The sequence below is a fragment of the Carassius gibelio genome, chromosome A5 (genome assembly GCF_023724105.1).
Source record: "Carassius gibelio isolate Cgi1373 ecotype wild population from Czech Republic chromosome A5, carGib1.2-hapl.c, whole genome shotgun sequence".
Taxonomy (NCBI): Eukaryota; Metazoa; Chordata; class Actinopteri; order Cypriniformes; family Cyprinidae; genus Carassius; species Carassius gibelio.
The window spans coordinates 39,855,498-39,877,813 of NC_068375.1; the positions used below are offsets into that span (position 1 = coordinate 39,855,498).

Genomic DNA, 22,316 nt, shown 5'->3' on the forward strand with positions numbered 1-22,316 from the left:
GGAGGAATCTGTTTAATGGTGCATCAGTCACTTAAGAAAGATCATATTTATAAGTTGAACGCATATGGATGCCACGGCAATAGTGATTGAGAAATGTAGGATTTTAAAATATTGATGCAGTTTCAGAAGTTGATGGTATATTTGTTTGTGGAAATTTGGAAATGTAGGAAATTTTATATATTATTTAATTTGCAATAAAACTAGCTAAGTTGCATGTAAAATGCAATTATGATGTAATATATAATGATTACGTTTACGGCAACTTCATAAATTGTAAAATGTATTTAAAAATATATATATATAAAAAGAAAACACATCTTTTATTTATTGCAGTATTTTTGGCTAAGGTACATCGTTATCCTGCGCAAACAAAGTGATATGACTGCACCCGAAGCTTAAAAATGAACTTCCCAGCAGGACCTGAGCATATCTGTTGGCTGGTCTGTTAGAAAAAGCAACTGTGAAGAGAAAAGCTTTTTAAAGTGCTGTTTGATACCATCAGATTATTCCTCTGCTTATTCGTTTTTCCTGAAAATGCTGACCTTCATGGGAAGGAAAAATGATTAGAAAAACAGATTTATTTTCTAGCTTTAAGCTAATGAATAGTAAATGGGTTTGTGCTTGATTGTCCTTGATGCCTTACACCAGGGTAATACTAATATTTCTCAATTTAGTAAAATGCCACATTCCTAGACTGAATTATTTGTTTTTAAAAAAAGAATTTGCTGCGGATCATATTTGAAAGCTTGATTAGGCATAATGGCTATTGATTGTGTTTTTTTTTTAAAGCAGTATTTTTAAAGCATCATATAGTATGTGACGTTAGAGTGAGATCTCAGACGTCATCTGACATGGTAACGAATTGAATCCAACCTGAAAGAAAAGCACGGCACTATGAGCCGATGTCAGAGGTGTAACCATGGCTACCGCACTAAGCTCCACTTTGGTTTTAATCAAATGTTCATTATGTGAGCATTCACTATTCAGTCTTTGTGAGACATGTAGAGCTCGGGTGTCATGTTGAGAGTTCAACTGTAATAAATGTTGACAAATTAGATCAGACTCCAGCAGGATTGTATGACAGTCGCACCTTCATGGCGTAACCTGATTGTGGACCGTAGAGGAATTTGTTACCCTAAAAGCAGCACTATTAGACTGGCCTCCTTCCAGCTCAACGAAAAATGACAACCAGAACACTCATCTTGGTTATCTCTTTCTACTCGTCCCCAGGCACTTTATCTTCATACTTTGACAGGAGGTCAGCTAATAAGCTCTCAATACGAAGTGCCATATCTGAGAGAGCAAGCCATCATTTTCTCCCCCATTTCCCACTCGTCTCTTCTCTCACACTTTTGATAGATGATCTCTTTTTTCGGAAGGTTTGAGACAGCTGCAGTACTTCCTTTGCTTATTTCTCTCCTTCTCTTTTTGTCTCCCAGAAGGGGGGCTCTGTGCATATCTCTGGACAGTTACGTGTGGGTCAGGTGATTCTGGAGGTGAATGGCGTGTCACTTAAAGGCATGGAGCAACGGGACGTGACTCGGGTCATTGCGGAGGCCTTTAAGACCAAAGACAAAGACTATGTTGACTTTTTGATCGCCGAGTTCAACTTTGCTCTGTAGAAGTCGTCCCTTGAGAGTTTTACTAGACGCCACTGCAAAGACCTTGCACTTTATGTCAAGTCCGCACGAGGGGCTGAATGAGTCATGCTTGTCGTATCTGAGTCACAGTTAGCTTAGAGTTCAAGAGCTGCATCACACCCACCTTACGTCTGTGTTCTCGCTAAACAACGAGCAGCTGCCACACATTCACTGAACGATCTGCAGAGCCAACAGAGACTGTTGGTAATGTTTGATAGGATGAGGTCAGGTTTATATCAAGTCTGTCAATTCTGTGCCATATACATACACACACACATACACACATACACGCATACATACACACACAAAGATGTACACACACACGTACACACACACACACACACACACACACACACACTACCATTAAGGTATTTTTTTTTTTTTTTTTTTTTTTTTTTTTTTTTACTCCATACAGCCATTACTCTAATCTTTATTGTCAAATTATTTTTAAGAAATCATTTTAATATGCTGATTTGGTGCTCAAGAAAACATTTTTGTATTATTTCTTGTTATTATCAATGTTGAAAACAGAAATTTTTTATTTGATGAATGAACAGCATTTATTTGAATTACAATTTTTTAAATCTCTCTCTCTCTCTCTTTCTCTCTCTCACACACACACATACACACACACACACACACACTCAAATCAGCCTCTTTTATTTAGATCTTATATCTGTGCATACTTCAAAGATGGGTAATAGAGAGGTATAATGAAGAAGTGTATAGCAGATCAGATGTACAGTGTTTCAGTTATATGTACTGTAAATGCATGGCTCCTGATTATGCAACATACAGAGAGTTATTGTACATAGGTAAAATAATGTAAAGCTGTATATATTTTATGTAATATATCTTTTTTTTTTTGCACATACTGTTGATATAATGTTTTCAATGACTACATCAAAAACCTCAAAACCCTTAAATATGAACCCAATCATCACTACTTAGAATAATAACATACAGTATATACACATATTAGTTTTTCAACCCTAAAGGATGTTTTATTGATACATCACACACCGTTATGCAGATAGTCTCTTTAAGTTTATAAAGATTTTTATTTTTATTTGTTGCTTGTCATTTGTTGTACTTTGCAATGTGAAACACATGATATTAAAACTTTACAAGAACTAAATTATTGTAGGCTGATTGCAGAGCAACCCCATATAAAGACAGTGCACACTCCGAGGGTATCAATATTATGCCTGAAATATTTATTATTTACGATAAACTGGAAAAGAGACTTAAATAAATATTTAAATACTGAATTAAATGTCTGTAATTGATTGATATTTTTATTTCTTGGTAAAATCATACTGTTATCAGCCCAAAATGTGTTCGTCTAGCTCTGTTTTCTGATGAAGTAGTGTTCTGGTGCCCTCATGTGTTCAAATGAAGAACATGGGTTTCATTTCTAAGGTTTGGGGTGCTTGAAAGGCAGTGCTATATTTAAATGTATTATATACCTATTACATAAATCTCCACCTATTATACCATATATTTTTGTTCAACATTTTTGCAATTAATTTGGCTCTTTCTGCAATAAGGTGACACCATTCAAGGTCTAGTAGTTCATATTAGATCTATTTTATTTTTTAACGTTATTCTTTTTGAACAGTTCCTTTTGATACATGTTTCTAAATACTCAAATGCATCTGCCTCAAAACCAAATGAATAATAGAACTGAACTGAACTATAACTGATCCATGTTTTTTTCTGTCATGTTATGAGAAATACCATAATGCGTGATGTGCATGGCATGAAAACTCCCAAATGTCATAATCACAAGATGTTTAACATTAGCCAGTTTATTTTACTATATGCACAAGACAATAGTTTGCACTTCATAACCTCTGATGTGATAACATGTTACATATATTTAAATATGGCATATAGAGTGCATATTTACACTGCATGAATTTGTGTTCTAAGTGTAAATAAATAACATATTACAACATAAGAAGTAATCATACTACAATAGTACACAAGGAGCAGTCATTCAGTGCTGAAGATGTAAAACAAAAATAGAAAGTCAACAGGCTTTACTATATTAACAAAGTCTATATAAAAGACAAGTAACTCTTATTTCCAAACCACAGGATTAAAACAACACAAAGCAGCTGATATTCACAAAGGGATGTCCAGTACTGACATTAGCACACAACAGACACATTAATGCTTGGCAGACGCTGCATTGCAGGCCGAACTACCGATTTAATTCAAAGTAACTTTACAGAAGAGGAAACTAAAATTTCTCTTGTTGTGCTATGCTAGACACAGAGAGTATTCAAATCTGCTAGTCAATTGGTCCCATATTACCAACAATGCTGAATGACACTGACAACACTGTTAATGATCTTTTATGTAATCTGAGGCTAATATATAGGTGATACTGAATGTAACAGAGGTTATATATGTAATAGTAGTAAAACACTATTGCTGAGAAGGGAAGTGCTGAAGGGAGACCGACTGCCGAAGAAACATTGTATGGGTGTCTAGTTGGATCTTGTCATCGATGACATCAGAATAGTGAGGCAGTGCAATGAAAGCAGAAAGTGAGACAAATTTGATTAACGTTACAATGAATTAAAATAGCTACATGTCTATTTATTAAATGAGTTAAATATGATGCTCAAAATGTCTTCAGATTTTTTTTTATATTGAAGCATTAAAACCTTTTCAAAAAATTTAAATTTAATCAATTTGCAATTAAAAAGGTCTGACCTTTTTCATGTCTTTCATCACTCGTCTTCTGCAGGAAGCTGGTCTTCAGGGGCTGCGTTGGGGTCCAGGAAGTCTTGGTGCTGCAGATGCTTCAGGTATTTAATGGGAGTGATGGTGTGGGTGGAGCCTGTGAGGGAGGTCAGAGACATAAAAAAACCCTCATTAAAACCACATTGCAGGGGTCTGTTACTAATAACAGTTATACAGTGACCAGTTAACATCTTTTCTGTCACTTACTGTTTAAATTCATTGTCAAGGCAAATTACATCATTTACAACCATAACCACTGTCATTCGACAGCAGAATGCTTTTGATGCTCAATAATTCAGATTTTAGGTCGGCAAAAAATATACACTACTGTTCAAATGTTTGGGGTTGGTAAGATTTTTATGCTCACTAAGGCGGCATTTATTTGATTAAGAATACAACAAAACAGTAATATTGTAAATTATTATTACAATGTAAAATAACTGTTTTCCATTTGAATATTTTTTTTTTTAATGTAATATATTTCTCTTATGCCCGAGCTGAATTTTCAGCAGCCATTACTTCTTAATACTTTTGTGAAAACAATTGAAACAAGTATTATTTTTTAATAACTATTTTAATAATCTAATATTTAATGTCCCTTTTGATTAAATACTCCCTTGCTGAATAAAAGTACTAATTAAAAAATGACTAAAACTTAATGACCCCAAACTTTTAAATGGTAGTGCATAATATAAAGAAGTCTAATTAATATATCGCCTGGAATTTTTAAAGGCACAGCTATAAAAAGAAAGGCAGAATCGTGTAATTCTGTCTGTTGTAAGGGTTATTTCTGAAACGGTGAGTCATTGATCGTTTGGAGGTGTCAGAAAGGGCCCTTGAGCACTGCAACCCACCGATGAGAGCTTCCCATTTGCCGTTGGCCTGCGTGACCTCATAGACGCAGCGCATCTCGCTATAGGTCACACCTCCAGTGATGAAGACGATGATGCGTGGGCCGTTGCGGATCTCTCCTGGACTCTTGTTCTTATGCCAGTTCCCATAACGTGCACTGAAAATGGCCAGCAGTGCTATTATAACTAGATATTTCTCTAGATTAATGAGAAGATGTCGTGTACTGAATTCATGTGTTTGTGCAGGTAATCCTACCTGGCAGCCGTGGTCGTCTTTGAGGATGCTGTGCGTGTGGAGATGTAAGGGTACAGTTTTGGGTCGAGTTTGTCTTCAATGGCATCCTATCATAATGTAATTAGGAGAAATTCAAGTTAATGTTTGTTGACATATTCAAAGTGAGGCAAGCACTGTTGGTTCAGCTCACCTCCATGATGTCTTTGACCAAAGGAGTCCATCGGGAGAGCTGGTACGTTTGCTCACTGATTCTTTCCTTGCGGTCAGGTTTCTTCCCTTTACGTGTGGTTACTTGCTGTGGATACATATTTAAAGAGCTATGCATGTTGACCCAAGGTATTATGATTAGTGATGTGCTGATTTTCTTTTCATGTTTGTTTGGAAAAAGATTCGCATGGATATTCGGCAAAAGATCTCATTTTGTGTTCCACAGGACGAAAATGAAATCATACAGAGTTTGAGCGACACGAGGGCGAGTAAAAGATGACAGAATTTTGACATTTTTTTGGTTGAACATGTTTGTGAGGATCAGCTTACCTCTGAAATGATGGGAACCCCCAAATGGGCCATATTAGAGATGATGTCACTGTCCTCTGGAGGGATCTGGGCATGCTGGAGGAGCTTACACAGATTCTCCTCTGACACACCTATGAGACAAACACACAGTCAGCCAGGAATAATTATACATACTGTAATTCCACACATAATTATAGAGTTTGAACTGGCTCTAGATCCTTGCGTCCCAGCATTATGACAGTTTTGCTCACTGTTGTGTGATATTAGTAATGGCTGTGTGTGCAAACTGTACACACAATGTCAAACGTACCACCCCCATCTCACCCACACACAGCAAAAAACTGATGGAAAATACAAATCATTTGCCATTTGGCAGCCCTCTCACCATTCTTGAGGAAGATATAGAGCAGGATGATACGGATCTTGTCCATGATGGTAACGTTGGCATCCAGTAGGACCGGTACGATGGTTCTCATAGGATCTTTGATCTTCTCACCTTCTGCATCTGTGCCCATAGCTAGATCCTAAGACGCAGCACACAGACACTATTAACACTGATTAACATGATGTTTTGAGCAAACAGGCCAATCAGAGATATGCTGTACCTGCTCGACACGGCACAGTTTGTCCACTGTACCCTGGTAATTCTTCATACAATCTTCTGCTAAGTGCAAATGAGTCGAATACTGCAAGATTACAAAACTTCTATCAGCAATGTTGACTTAATTATCCCCTTGAATCAGTTGATACAAAGACATGAAAATGATCTCAGCACCTTGCTTAACTCTTTTTGGTACTGTGGCATCTTTTTAAGCATTTGGGAGAGCTCTTTCATGGTGGTCTGGAAGACACAAAAACAGTCAGTTATCAGCAATAATCAAGAAAATGCAGTTAATGTTTGCTCAGTGATAAATAACACACCTTCTCTCCTGTGTTCATCTTTTTGCTTGCAGAGAAGTCCTTAAGTGATTTCGTCACAGCCCTAAAAGAGAGAAATAATTATATTTAATACATTATTATTATTATTATTATTAATTCTGGCTTATGATAGTTATAATTGTTCAAAAATGTCCTTCTTTAAAAATGATTAAATGGTATTTTTAATTTGCCAGTATACAATTTATAAAGAAGTAACAATAAATACATTTATAATGTTTCAGAAGATTTCCATTTCAGATGAATGCTACTTATTTTAAACCCGAGCAACACAACTGGTTTCAGTTTCATATTTTAGATTGTATATTGTATATGATTTCTAAGGGGTTATTGACACTGAAGTCTGGAGTAATGATTGCTGAAAACTGGCCATCACAGCAATAAAGGATATCTTAAAATACATGAAAATAGGAAACATGTGTTTGAAATTGTAAAAATATTTCACTATATTACTGTTTATACTGTATTTGTGATCAAATAAACACAACCGTGGTGATAAAGAAATGTATAAATCTTTTGAAAGGTAGTGAACCAGTGAAGGAACATCAGACTTACGTGGACACCTCTGCTATGTGTTTATGTCTCAGAGTCATCCACAGGTCATCATCTTCATCCAACAGCACCTCTTTCATACGAGTGTCACCCATTCCACTGGTCTCATACCTGATTAACACACACACCATATAAATATGCACCATCAACATAAGTTAATCCGCATCAGCACTGTATACAGTGAAATGATGGAAGGATATTGATATTAACATCATGACAGATTAAACACTTGGACTTGACTGAAAGTCAGTTCTAACGATCTGAGTGACCTCAGAGCAGCATATAGATGAATTACAAACTGTTGGAGTTTTTACTTGTAGACATCATTCTCAATGGGCAGCAGGTCATAGGCCATGGCCTGAAATGTGAGCTCGTGTAGAAGTGGGGAGACAGGGTCAAAACCTCGATCCAGAATCAATAGCTGCGAACGTGCTTTATCAGGTCCCTGTGAAAGAGAGGGAAAACAAAGAAACAGATCAAGATGGAGCACAAACCAGTAGAGCAAGGAATTAATGTTGGACAGTGAGAAATTAAGGTCACTTGTGCCAGACAGGAGCAGTTTATTTTTATCATCCGAGACTAAATATTGTGCTACAAGCTCTGAGACTCACCTCTCCCAAAGTGGGGTCATCCGCTTTGTAACCGTCCAGTTTATCCTGAAGCATCTGGGCCAGGACTGCATTGTCTTTGTACTCTCTTCAAGACACAGCAAAACATAATCCATCATGATGCGGACCGTCACTGACCTTTAATGCTCATTCTCGATTAAATCTAATCACTATAATCTGTTATATCTGATTTTTAAATAACAGTTGTGTGCTTGTTTTATTTATTTATTTTTTCTTTGCAGAGGGCTGATGATGCTTGGAGTTACATTACAGATATGTGTCAGCAGATGGTGTTTATGAGGATGTGTGAGTTTAATGGTAAGACGTGTTTCTTCTTCCTCTCTCACCCTCTGTATCTAACAGCTGGGTACTCTTTCAGTGTGGCGCACAAGGTGGCTATTTGCTCGGCTAAACGCTCCAACACCTGGTTCTTTACATCAGCTTTAAACGGGCTGTAGAAATCCTGGAAGGCATCTGGTCTGTCCATTGAGAACACCTGAGAACAACGTAGCAGCAATAGATAAATGTCTCACTATGACATACAGATCTGTGCATTTATTCTCAACACCTCAGGGGATCCAGATGCATTCAAATGTGCTTATCAGTGCAAATGGATTTAGGAGCTGCATCAATGAAATCATACACTGTATATCTAATAGGTACAACATGTGCTTAGAAACATATTCAGTATGAATTAAATACATACTACCCATATTTAGAAGTAAAGTGTTCATCAGATACACACTTCAGAATATTGCTGTAAGTAGTCATTCTGGTAGTTTTCACCTATAGTTTTCAGACATGCATGTACTTCTTGTCTCACATACTGTTTTCCCCTACTATATAATAGAAAAGTAGGCATATTCCAACACAGACAGTCTTTCTCTAAAAACATGGTTAAAGATGTATTTTTGATCAAACATGAACTCAAAAACCAATAGAGATGTAGAACACTAATAGTGTGTCCTAACTAGGTGTGGTGAGATAAGGTGACTGCTAACTGCTTCTTTTCAATCTTCCTGGTTAATTGTTGTCCTGACTAGCCCTAATTCCAACACAAATGACAGAAAATTTCTCACTCGTTTGGTTTCTATTGGCCCCACCCACAGTGTTATCCTACTGGTCCAAAGAACTGCTTCACATAACTATAAAAAATATGTTCTTCAGTTTACAAGTTCTGTCTCTTTAAATCAACCTTTGTGACCCCCCCCCCCCCACCCTCACTGTCTAAGACTATATTTTAAGATATTTCCGGTGCTACTGCTATCACGAGAAAACATCTCACCAACTCTACACGGGATGTTGTCAGCCATATGATATAGTTATTAAAGCATTACTGAAAGCAGTGGTGATTCATAGCAGTTTTAAGTTAGTGTTGATAAATTGTAAATGTGTTTTAATGCCACAGGTAACTTTTACCAAGCAGCTTCCTGTCCTATGGCAACTCTCGTCTCACTGCTGTCCATCTTCCCATGAGAATCAGCTAGTAAGTCTTTAGCAAGGATGAATGTTAATGGCTGTCACTGTTTCCCATAATCCTCTTTCACAACAGTAGTAACTCATTGATACGTCACCTGCCTTCCCTCTCTCTGAACGTGTGTGCTGTGTTCTGTACATTCTGCATGTTTCGCCAAAAACATGGTTTTCAGATTAATCTACAGCTACATAATAACTGCACTATCCACTTTTCTTCCCTCAGTTTGACCTATAATCCATAGTTTTGTATCTCTCTCTTCCCATCCTAACACACTAGCCTCAACACACTCCCCCATCTGTCACATGAACATAACCCTAATGACGTCCAACCAAATTCCACGCTCGCTCTCATTGGCTGCCTGGTGACTCATTGATAGGGTATTAACCAATGGGGAGCAGGATTAGGGTTGGGATGGGGAGGGCTGATTCAGCCACTCCTCAGGATTAATTGTAAAGGGCAACAACAGAGGATTGGAGGTACAGAGACAGACTGACCAAAGCTGCACTCGAATGTTCCGGCATGATACAAGCAGGACTCATGCATTCACCACACTTCCCTCCACATCTCCATACATCCTCATAAGCTTCATCCGTTCTTTCTTGGGTCATAAGAAGTCTCAGGGTCTGACATAGAGGCTACTCACCTGTGATTCATAGGGCAGGAAGGCGATGTTAATCTCAGTCAGTGTCTTCACGACTTTAGAGGCACGGGATTTACTTATCAAGTTGAACAAAGAGTCTGGGATTGCTAAAATACAATAAAAAACAAATCAATCGAAAAAGAGTGAGAATATATATATATATATATATATATATATATATATATATATATATATATATATATATCGGTGCTACTACTGTATATATATATATATATATATATATATATATATGCTAGATAACTATCTAGTAGATGTGTAGAAAAGAGTTTCTGATGTATAAAAATAAAAAAACACACTCACTGTCTGTGAAGAACACGTGTGCACCTCTGTATATTGGATTACGGGGATCTCTGAAGTCATTGATGAGTCCCTCAACGGACTGTTGAAAACAAACATATTGTGTTTATTTATTTATATTATATTATCATGCATTATCATGAAGTAAAATTTAAGTAAAAACTTTAATATTTAACATTGAACTTAAAACTTTAAAACTTTAAACTTTAATATTGAAAACAGCTGTGCTGCGTAATATTTTTGTGGAAATGTTTTTCTGTGATACATTTTTCAGCATTCTTTGATAAATAGAAAGTTCAAAAGAACTACATTTATTTGAAATATAAATCTTTTGTAACACTATGATTGTCCATATTGTCTCTTCATCAAATGAATGGGTCCTTGTTGAACTAAAGTATTAATTCCTTTCTTACTGAGCCCACATTTTTAACAGAAGACTGATTAAGATTTTATTGAAATTGCATTTCCGTTGATAACATTTCACCATTGTGTTGTACAGTAAATCAGTAACTGTCATCTTGTGAATGTTTGGATATGATATGTACTGTACTCCCATATAAGATACATTTTATATATAAAATAAATGTGACCCTGGACCACAAAACTTAATTGTAAAATGTATAAATCACCCAAAAGCTGAATAAATAAGCTCTCCATTGATGTATGGTTTATTAGGATCAGACAATATTTGGCCGAGATACAACTACTGTATTTGAAAATCTGGAATCTGAGGGTGCAAAAAAATGATACTGTGAAAATCTGTGAAAAAAATCTGTTAAAATCGCCTTTGAAGTTGTCCAAATGAACCCTTAGCAATGCATATTAATAATCAAAAATTACGTTTTGATATATTTACTGTTGGAAATTTACAAAATGTATTCATAGAACATGACCTTTAATTAATATCCTAACTATTTTGGCAATAAAAGAAAAATGTATAATTTTGACCCATACAATGATTTTTTGGCTATTACCGACACTAAAAATATACCCCAGTGACTTAAGACGTGGTGTGGTGCAGGGTCACAAATGAGACACCTTACCTCATCAGATGGAGTGATGAGATAAATGGCTTCCATGGTAGGAAGAGGCTCACGCCGCTTGGTTATGTCCTCAACAACTGGAGTAAAAAATGGAAAAAAGTACATTTGAGCCAAATTTCTATATACAGTAATATATACTACCATGTGTATGTGTGTCTGTAAACTCACTTGTGATTCCCTCAGACATAATGTCTGTCATTTTACAGCATGATGAGATCATCCTCATGCTAAGCTTGTCCACCACCAAAACCTGAGGGAGAACAGCATGCATGATATATGTAGATTTAAACAACACGTAACAAATCAAACACAAACTGTTCGGTTTATTTAATACTGGGATAGGATGGACTTTTAAGCAGGGAGACCTAATATGACACCAGAGTCATCTTTAATTCAAGTTCATTGAAATTCATTTCTTTTTATCATACTGTACAGACTAAATAAAGATTGTGTTTTGATTGCACAAACAGATGCTGCACATTACTACACGCCAACAAGAATCTTTTTCATAATGATTGACATTTTCTTCAGACGAAATGACGGTGAGATTGATGTGTACCTTCCATTCTCCCCTCTTCTTCAACTTCTTAATGACATCGTTCATAATCTCTGTAGAACAAAAACAATAACAACAACAACAAAAACATGAACAACAAAGTGATTTCTGCAACAAACAAACAAAAGACAATGTTCAGGGAATATATCAATATTTTGCATGCAACAGATCTTAGACAAAGTTTAAATCAAATGTTAATGCTGGGCCTTAGCTGGTCATGTGCTGGTATTAAACTGGTCGGTCCAGTTTAGGTCCATCTTAAACCAGCAAAGGACCAGCTCAAACCAGCATCAAAACATACCTAACCAGCATATGCTGTTTTTTTTTTCAACAGGGCTCAAACAAATCGGGGCTGCCCCATATCAAACATGCTTGATATCTAGGATTTTAAATCGGGGAGATGATGGCTATGATTATAGCAGTACTTTCACAACAGCCAATATGCGACCGCAAAACAAGCTGCTGTAGGATTCGGTTGGACAGAGGAGATGGAGAAACTGCTTGTGGAAGTTTTGCAATAACGCGTCTATCTGTTGAAACCGCACCATTGCATGTGAGATCAAGTGAGGCGCTTCCTCTGGCATGATAATCTTCATAAAATCTTGTAGTGGGTGATGATGCATCATAAATTTCCGATCTTGAAGCGTGTGCGAGGGAAGAAAATCTGGGAAGATTCTTAATATATGTGTGTGCTGCAACCAGATTTCACAATCAGTTAAGATTTTAAACCTCCTGTAGTGTGAGCCAGGCATGACACAACTATGCAGAATTTGCCAAAAGCATCAGGTAGAGGTTTTGCGGAGACTGAACCCTCTCTACTTTTTAAAATATGTTTAAAATAGCACCATACCCTCTGCAGACACTAAACAACATACAGTATACTCTAAAAAATGCTGGGTTGCTTCAACCGCAACTTTGGGTCAAATACGGACTAATACAACTGTTGGGCTGAATTTACTATCATAACATTATGGTTTGCTGCTTAGCATCACATTGTTTGAAGTATGATATAAGGATGCTTTCTGTCATTTGTCCAATGTGTTTTGTTGTAAAGAATTTTTTGATTGAGTGTTTAGTTATTGATATAGTAATTTGATGATTAAGAAAACTGTATGAAATCAAATAGTAAAAACAAAATCAAAAACCGTTCAGGTCTTTTATGGCAGCAGAAAAGGAAATGCTGAACTTTATTTGTTTAAATGATATATATTGTATGTGGTGAGAGAGACGCAGCAATCACAGGCCTAATATCTTCTCAATCCTCTTACACCTCCAGCCTCTCTATTTTTGTTCCTCATCTGTCTCTTTCTCCTGCTCTGACCGTCACTCCTTTTTTTCTTTTTCTCACTCTCTTTCTCTCTTTATATCTCTACCACTGGATGTGAGCACAGTGGACCTGAATCATTTTTACTGCCCTTTTAAAAGCTGAACTGAACGGCGAGATCCCAAACGCAACAGCTTCCTGCAGTCATATAACACATTTCACAGCTATTGACGCTGGATCTGTCAGTTCTAGCACCCAGAGGTGTTGTTGCATGAAAATAAACTTGTGATCAACCTCACAGGCTACTGAAAAAAAATCGAACAACAAATCAACATCCAGACTGGAAAAAATTTCTGTTTATAAAAAAAGTTGCCGGTGAGATGTGTGATTAATATTTAAAGGGTGGAAACTGGATTGAAAGCTTTTAGACTAAAAACTTAACCTAATGGTTGATTAAAAATCTAATTAACAGCACAAACCGATATGTCCAAAAATATGAATAGACTACCATCCAGCAGCAATTTTGACATAGGCGTATTATGCTATAATGTGTCACTATTTCCTGATGCTGATGCCGTAATAATAATAAAAATTGCTTGATCTTCACATCTGCAAAAGTATAACAAAAATGCATACCTAATAATTGATATTTCTCCTGAGAATTTCTAGGATTTAATCAACACCAGCACTATAAATGGCATCTAAAATAACAAGAAAGAATGACACAGGGCACATCGTGAAAAGTGTGAAGTCTGGATGTGATGAAAGAAAGAATCTGTGAATGTATTATGAACACCAGAAAATCTTGTCAACCCTTACGGTGCCAAAGAGCCAGAAAATAACCTGGGCTACAACATTTTTTCTTTCTGACCCTGGAATGTCAGAACTGTCTGTAAGGGATGGTGTATAGATAGTATAGATAGATTTTCCACTTTTTTTGTGCTTCCACCCAACAGCACAGCAAAACCTCCCCTCATATCTAGATCCTTAATCCCACAGGACTACACAGATTACTGAATATCTCCAATCTCCAGTGCTTTATGCTAGCCAATAGGCTATCAATTGTTTGCATAGTGCAATATGATAGAATAAAAGTGTTACATTTAAAGGATTCAATAAAAGCAGTGTCACTTTATGAGGATTATATTGTGGGTGAACTGTGTAATTGCATTTAATTCACCATGAAATACATAACACACAAATACAAATTTATAAGGGAATATAAATTAGAAAACGAATTAGAAATAGATGAAATAGCCCTAAATTTAAATATTAAATAAATCAATAATTTAGCCCTAAAATAACTTTAACGAAACATGTCTTACTTTCTCCGACAATCGCCTTGAGCCCCAGAGATGCCATCCTGTCTGCTGTTGTCTCTCTGCCTGCTGGACTCAGAGTGCGCGCGCTTCGAGCACTGTTGGGGTAAATGGGATGTGGCGCTTGCGTCGATGTCTAATCCCACTACACGCCTCCGCAGCTCCACTGTTGACATATGCTCTATGTCTTGTAAACTATACACACATTTGTGCACATTAATCATTTTTAATTCGCATTGAGTGGTTTTGTGAGCAATTTTTCTACTCATGTGTTTGGGTATTGCATACAGTGAACTGCTATAAAAGCAAGTGATTTGAAATGAATGTCTAGAAAAACTAACGTTTTTGCACAATAATTACGTGCAAGTGCTTACTGTAGCTGTGCTTCTGTAAGATTACCAGAAGACCACTAGAGGGCGACATCGTCTTTTTAGTCTGCCCAACACAAGAGGCCTAGAATATTTAACGGCTCTGGAAAAAAAGTATTTAAATCTCCCTATAAAATTATTAGGTATATATATATATATATATATATATATATATATATATATATATATATATATATCTATATATATATATATATATATATATACATATATATATATATATATATATATATACATATATATATATATATATATATATATATATATATATATACATATATATATATATATATATATATATATATATATATATATATATATATATATATATATATATATATATATATATGTATATATAGGCTATAAATTTTTTTGGCTTAATATTTCATATATGAAAAAAACAAATCGGAGTTGTTTTGCATATCTTTCCTATGCTTCAGCAAAAGTGATCACTGCCAATAATAATACAAAAAATGAATAAGTAAAATTAAAGAGTTTATTTAAAAAAAAATTTTTATTTTGTTAGAATAAGTTAAATTATATTTGGTTTTACATGGTTTGGATTGTGTTAGCAACTTCATTGGACACTTTTCTTGTAAGTTATATGCCTTGTTTGATTCTTCCAAGTGTATCGATTATTTTGAATCTTTCGGAATATTTTGTGATTGACTTCATAAAAAAGGAAAAAAAAAAAAAGTCAATAACAATAGAATTGATAATTGGGAATATCAGATGCATCATTATACCCTCCTTTTGTGCATTATAGTTAGTCATTTCCCCACATTCATAACGAGATACCTCGTTTATTCAATTTGTTAATCGGCGAAGTGTCTGATTCAGTGCATGAGGCGTATCGTCATATAATCAGTATTTGAAGCCAAGAAAAAAATGCCTTTCCAAAACTTAAAGTTGATGGGAACGATTCATTGAAAGATTTGTTCAAAGCCGCCGATTCGCTCTTGGAATGAACACACAGCCCCGCCTTTAATTGGAGGTGAATTTAGATTCCTGTCACCCCGCCTTCAACACGCTCATGTGTCTCGTGAAGAAACTTGTTTTGACGCAGAAACCGAGCACAGGGTCTGTGCTTCACGCGGGACTAGAAGCATTGAATCAAGAGTTATGGAAAACTGAGTCTTCCTTCCTGTCAACTCCAGCCACTTTTCCTGCGTTCAAACAACTTGAGGAAAAAGAGGGAGGAGCCGCTGAATCAACTTCAGTTCATATCTTATCATAGGAAACCAGCGCCCTGCTGCTACTCCTCTCAGACGAAGCTTGGTCCAGCTGAATTTGCCAAATAACAGCGGCGCGATGGGGGATTTGATCTCAACTCATCTGGATGAAGGCAAACGGGAGATTATAACAGGTAAGCACTCTGACGGACGTGTCTGCTTACGCTTTACTAGTTTGCAAGAATCAGTCTTGGTATGTAAAATACGGTGTTGCGAAAGGGTGCAATGCAATGTCAGTTAAGGCCAGTACTGTGGTTTTGGGCGAAAAGGTTTACATTCCACCCCAAAAAGTAAACTTGGGTAATAAACTTTGTGCTATTCCCGCACTAAAGAGGCACTTTGCTGCGACATTATTTCCTGTTAATTTTAAGTTTTAAATTACGCACTGCATAAAATAATCATTGTATGATCAGTGAGAATAAAAACTAACTAACTAACTAAATGAATAAATAGATAGAGGATTACACTCATAATGCTTCTCAATTAGGAGATGGACAACACATGGCACCATAAATGAGAGCTGCACAAGCGAACTATTGTTTATATCGATTATGAAAAAATAAAAAAAGTGTAATAAATAAATAAACTGTAAATGAATTCTTATGGGTGGCCAGGTGGCCTGTATCTCTACAGAACTTTGTGGTCAGGTGTGGTTTGGGTGGAACAGGTTTGAGGAAATGCTGACATTTGAAATGGGTCAACGTTACTAGTAGAATTTGAAATTGAATTTGAAGGGCAACCCCCCCCCCTCCCCCAGTCATAAAACATATATTGCATATAGTTAATTTATCAGCTAACAAATCATTTAACTGCCATGAATGATCAGTATGAATATTTAATACCCCTGAAGATATATCAGCATAAAATACAAATCTAGTTGTACATGATTTCACCTGATTTGTTGTTGTCAATCAAAAAACATTTTATTATTGCAACATTAATTTATAAGGCAATAATACAGATATTTGGCAGAGACATTAAACCCAAATAGTCCAATTCTAGAATAGAATCCATGTCTAAAATAAAAATATTTGTATTATTATCCTGATTAATTTCTGACCCTTTTAACTACCCTTTTACTTATAATATTAATAGTCTTTATTTATTTGTTGATTTAGTCTGGAAGTGATCTGTCTGGAGTGTGGGAAAACAAAATGCACAGTTTTTGTTTCTTTTATTTTTGAAGCATTGTAAGAATGATGTAGAAGTGAAGTGAAGTGAAGTGAAGTGACATTCAGCCAAGTATGGTGACCCATACTCAGAATTTGTGCTCTGCATTTAACCCATCCGAAATGCACACACACAGAGCAGTGAACACACACACACACACTGTGAGCACACACCCGGAGCAGTGGGCAGCCATTTATGCTGCGGCGCCCGGGGAGCAGTTGGGGGTTCGATGCCTTGCTCAAGGCATCGAAAGTCGTGGTATTGAAGTCGTGGTATTGAAGGTGGAGAGAGAGCTATTCATGCACTACCCCCACCCACAATTCCGTCCGGCCCGAGACTAGAACTCACAACCCTTTGATTGGGAGTCCAACCCTCTAACCATTAGGCCACGACTTCCCATGTAAATACTGTTTTACTTAAAGATGATCCCTTTTAGTCTCATTTGATAAAGTTCATACTGAGATTGATTTGAGAAGTGCAAGAGAGAACTTTAACTTTCCACTTTGCACATTTTAAGAGAAAGCACACATCAGGTATGGAATCTCAGGAATGCATGTTAACAGCAGTAAGGAGGCCGTCTGGATGATCTGTCATACTCAACATTCAGATAACCTCTGTTCCGAAGGCCATGTATGCTCTCATGGCTAATTCATAGGTGGTGTGACTGACTGAATTTTTCAGGTTCTGTAAAAATGTGTGGGACTTTAGGAAAATCTACCTACATCCCAGTCTGCTTGTCAGACAATATGAAACATCTACAGTAGGCTGTTGTTTGTTGTTGACTGTATGGCCTCACATTTTTCTTGTCCCCTACTCTTTTTTTTTTTTTTTTTTTCACACTTTTTTCTTTCTGCAGTTTAGAATGAATGAAGTCATCTTCTCAAAATAGTGGGCGGAGAATAAAATGACCTCATCAATTCCTGTTTCATATCTTCTCATGCTTGACCACTTTAGTAGCTGGATGTTATTGTTATGTTATTTGTTATTTTTATGTTTCTTGAAGCACGTTTTTGGGTCAAACCTTCCATGTTGAGGAGATGGCGACGTCTGAGTTTGGGGAAGTAAAATGACACCCCCACACCACTGTTTTCAATGGGGGGGGGGGGGTTCTTGTAGGAAATGCTTTTATGGAATATTCATGGAAGGTTATTACTGGGGAAGCCGTAGGACAATAATAGTATGGAAATGTTCTAAAAGAGTATGTTTGTTATAGAGCTTTATAGTGAAGTCCGTACACAATCCATTCAACTTTCTATAGTGTGTGTGTGTGTGTGTTTGTAGCCTCTCTCATATTGCTAATGCTAACTCATCCCTTTCTTAAGTTACAATTTTTAGTCATCCACAGAACTGAGGGAAAAATGGGAGTGAGTTTGGAATTAGTCTGAAGAATCATCTAGCTGGAATGTCAGTGTCACTGTGGGAAAACAAGAAAAACAGATTTTGCTTCTCAGGTTGTCGTATTTTTATTCTTCAGAATTAGATTTTTGCTTAAGGGTTTGTGTTTCCATCAGCCAGTGTTTAAATAGGAATTTTCCACGACAAACATCAGGCTTGCTCAATGTTGGACTCGTCACCACTGAGGCTCTCAGGACAATTAAAACAGATGATGAGGACAGCATGCTTGTAAATCACATCCTGGATTACTTTACTTACTGTAACAACAGATCACAAAAACACAGCAGTTTGATCATAATGTATTCCAAATTATTGTCCTAGAATTTATTTTACTTTTTAAACTAAGACGCTGTATGGAATTGCTGCTCCGTTCTCTAGCCTGGCGTCTAACAATTTTCAAATTCCCCTTTTGTCGGATTTTATATCCGATGTACTTAATCCCTGACAGTATTCCCATAAATTCCAGGAATTCGAAAGCTCACTTCTTGACCAGTACTGTAATCAAACAATATCATTTATCAAATTGTTTGTGCTGTCAAATTCTAATTCAAAACCCAAATAAATGCAGCCTTGGTGAGCATAAAAGACTTCTTTAAAAAAAAAAAAAAAAAAAAAAGCTTTTGAGAAAAATGCACAATGGCATTGAATTTTTGGCAGGGCCAGTGGAATTGTTGGTCAGTCTGGCTTAGGCACATCCCAAACCACTGTTACTTCTTTAGAAGTGTTCATTAAAGAATCTAGTGATCTGCAAGAAGAATACTTTCAACTAACCTGAAACTACTCATTGCTATGCAATTATAGAAAATGACCCTTGGTAAGTATGTCAACCAATCAAAATCAAGAATTCCGGTATTACACGGGTTGATCCATGATCACGCTCTTCTTCAAAGAATCAAACTGAACCATGATCCAAGTGTTTTGGGATTTCCTGCTGTGAGCTCAGCTAGATAAGCCTGAATGACTCCAGCAGACATGTTTGCTATGTTTGTAAGATTGCAACAAAACAAAAGATGCAGTTTTAATCATTACAAAAGCATTTCTGATTGCACTGTATAAGTGTTATTTAGTGGCTCTGTGTTCTAGTTTATGGTTTTGTTGGCTAATGAATTGCAAGCAGTATTTTCAGAGTGAGGCCTTGGAGTCTCTCTTTGAAGTGGCTGCGATACAGTAATCCTAATTTGATTTGCTCATGAGCTTGTAATGAAATTAAAAAGGAACAAGGAGTGGCACCAAGTATCACATGAGACTCATTCAGTGAGTGACTCATAAACAAACAGCCCATACACCAACGCTCTCAGCCTTCGAGATTCACATGAACATACACATGCCCTCTATCTTGTGGTTTCTTCCAGACCCGTTCATAACCATTGTCTTCATCAAACTTCTTAAACAAATGTCCTGTTAGAACTTTTATTTTTCTCCATTGTGAAAGCATTTTTAAATATACGGTAATATGTGAAATCGTTCCATGCATCATATAGCAGAGTATGTGCTGCAGATTTCCCATAGTCATGGACAACTTGGAATTTCCAGGCCTGGAGATATTCATTTGTCATATTAACTTTCTCCTTCAGTGCATATTCTCATTGTCAGTATCACAATCTGAGTTCCCAGATTTCCCTCTCGAGAGCTTTCACTACATCTGCTCTGACATGGACACATTCCAAAGAAACTTCCTTTTCCTCTTTCCCCACCCCCCTGAAGGCCGACTGCCCCCCTGTGTGGTCTGCGTGATGGTACTGCAATTATCCTCACTAGTGGAACTGCTCTTTAAGTGTCTGTCTCCAAGCCTCCACATTACCAAAGCAGAGCTTGGCCAGATTTAATTCCCGCCACCAGCTCCATGCACATTACTGGGATGTTCATTTTAGTGTCGAAATCAGTTACTGAGAAAATCAAGCTGAGTTATTGGACTTGCGACATGGATTGTGAAATTCTCTGTTAGTATGAATGATTTGGCATGGCAGCGGATCATTTGGGATCTGCCTAAGGATGTTTATAAAAGATTGATGTGTGCAAACAGTCATGCCCAGCCCTTACATTCAGCTCTGTTCCCACAATCACTCACTCTACATGTATAATAGCTGTTATCCAAACTACATTACCCATAATCCTGAAAGGGGCAGTGTCCTTAATAATCAGACAAGTTATTAGAAAAATGAGAAACATTCATTGATCAAATATTGTTGTAGTTTTGTGATTTTGTCCTGGAGTTGTTTATGGTTTAACTGAGGATCTCTTAATAAAATCCCCAATGGAGAAAATGAAATGGGGAAAATACTTCCAGAATCAAGACTGTCTTGAGCCATGCAAATTGTGTTCTGTTCTAATTTGTGAATGTTTTCAATGTTACCATTCAGAGTCAGATGCTAGAACACAATGCAGACAACACATATAATGCAAATAGATATTGCTGTATTATGGACTATAAATTCCATGTTAAGTACTCTGAGTACCCAGAAAAGCGCTATATAAACGTTACAAATTATAGTATTTATTAAAATTGAATGGGCTTTTACTTTAATATTTTCATTTTTCTTTATTTGTTTTACTCATTTTTAGTAATTTTGCGATGTGTGTAATTTTATATTTTAGTACTTAATTTGATAGCAGTACATTTCATGGCTTCCTTGGCAAGCATTTATTTCCCATCGCCTCTAATATGGTACCTTTTAAGACAATGCAGATGGTCAGGGTGACCTTCTTCTCAGCCTCCTTGTCTCCCTTTTCACATTCCCCTTTGTTAAGCACTGCCTGCACAACTGTTTAATGGCTTTAGCAGTTCATTTAATTACATATTCTGGCTTTATGCAGCAAATATGATGGATTGAGTGTAGGTCAGGAGAAATCATAATCAGAGCTCCAGACTTTTAATTTCTGCAGTGAAGACCATACACATGTAGAGAGGGAACATTTTTTAGGGAATTCCTTTTAAGCATTTGACTTGGCAGACTGAAATATGTAAATGCTATAGTATATGTCAGGTCGGTTTATAATCTGTTTTGATGGGGGGAAAAAAACTTGCATTTCTATTCTGTTGTATTTTTATTTATTCTCTAATAATAATATAATAAAAATAAAAAAAAAAACACTTGCTACGCGACCCTTGTAACTTTTGTTAATGATTATATTGAACTTGAGCATTTAGCTGTATCTGATTTGTTTGAGTCTCACCTTGTATGAAACAGTTTTTTTTATCAGTCATAACAATCATATATAACCTTGAAATATCCCATTGTGTTTATTGAATGAACTGGAGTTATTTTTAATGTGCAGGTGATTCACTGACCTTACGTCTAACCACAATGGACATTCAAGTGCAATTAGATAACTAAGTTTTATGTCTTTTTTTTTTTTTTTTTTTTTTTTTTGACCGTCTCTGAATTCTTTATTTTCCATGCCCCTCTCTAATTTAATGACC

General features: G+C 36.4%; 2 protein-coding genes across 3 annotated transcripts in view; one reads left to right on the plus strand and one right to left on the minus strand.

Moving 5' to 3' along the window:
- The window catches only part of LOC128015019 (dihydrolipoyllysine-residue acetyltransferase component of pyruvate dehydrogenase complex, mitochondrial-like), a 7,294-nt gene extending 5,672 nt beyond the window's left edge, over positions 1-1,622 (plus strand). Inside the window, exon 9 of the mRNA XM_052598776.1 lies at positions 1,440-1,622. Within this exon, the coding sequence (XP_052454736.1) occupies positions 1,440-1,622 (183 nt within the window). The remainder of the gene's footprint in view (positions 1-1,439) is intronic.
- A 1,813-nt stretch (positions 1,623-3,435) lies between these two features.
- LOC128014948 (syntaxin-binding protein 1-like) lies at positions 3,436-14,829 on the minus strand. 2 transcript variants are annotated; one of them, XM_052598735.1, is made up of 20 exons: positions 14,719-14,829; positions 12,133-12,182; positions 11,742-11,823; positions 11,574-11,650; positions 10,534-10,612; positions 10,216-10,319; positions 8,443-8,591; positions 8,099-8,183; positions 7,802-7,932; positions 7,491-7,598; positions 6,921-6,981; positions 6,775-6,840; positions 6,605-6,685; positions 6,385-6,523; positions 6,021-6,130; positions 5,674-5,778; positions 5,505-5,590; positions 5,252-5,406; positions 4,368-4,494; positions 3,436-4,138 (listed from the first exon to the last, which is right to left on the minus strand). In XM_052598735.1, the coding sequence occupies exons 1-19, from the start codon at positions 14,753-14,755 to the stop codon at positions 4,385-4,387; spliced, it is 1,815 nt and encodes a 604-aa protein (XP_052454695.1). In that variant the 5' UTR covers positions 14,756-14,829; the 3' UTR covers positions 3,436-4,138; positions 4,368-4,384. The 2 variants fall into 2 exon arrangements, with proteins under 2 accessions (XP_052454695.1, XP_052454696.1); XM_052598736.1 differs by having other exon boundaries at positions 3,436-4,148; positions 14,719-14,828.
- Positions 14,830-22,316: the final 7,487 nt, after the last annotated feature.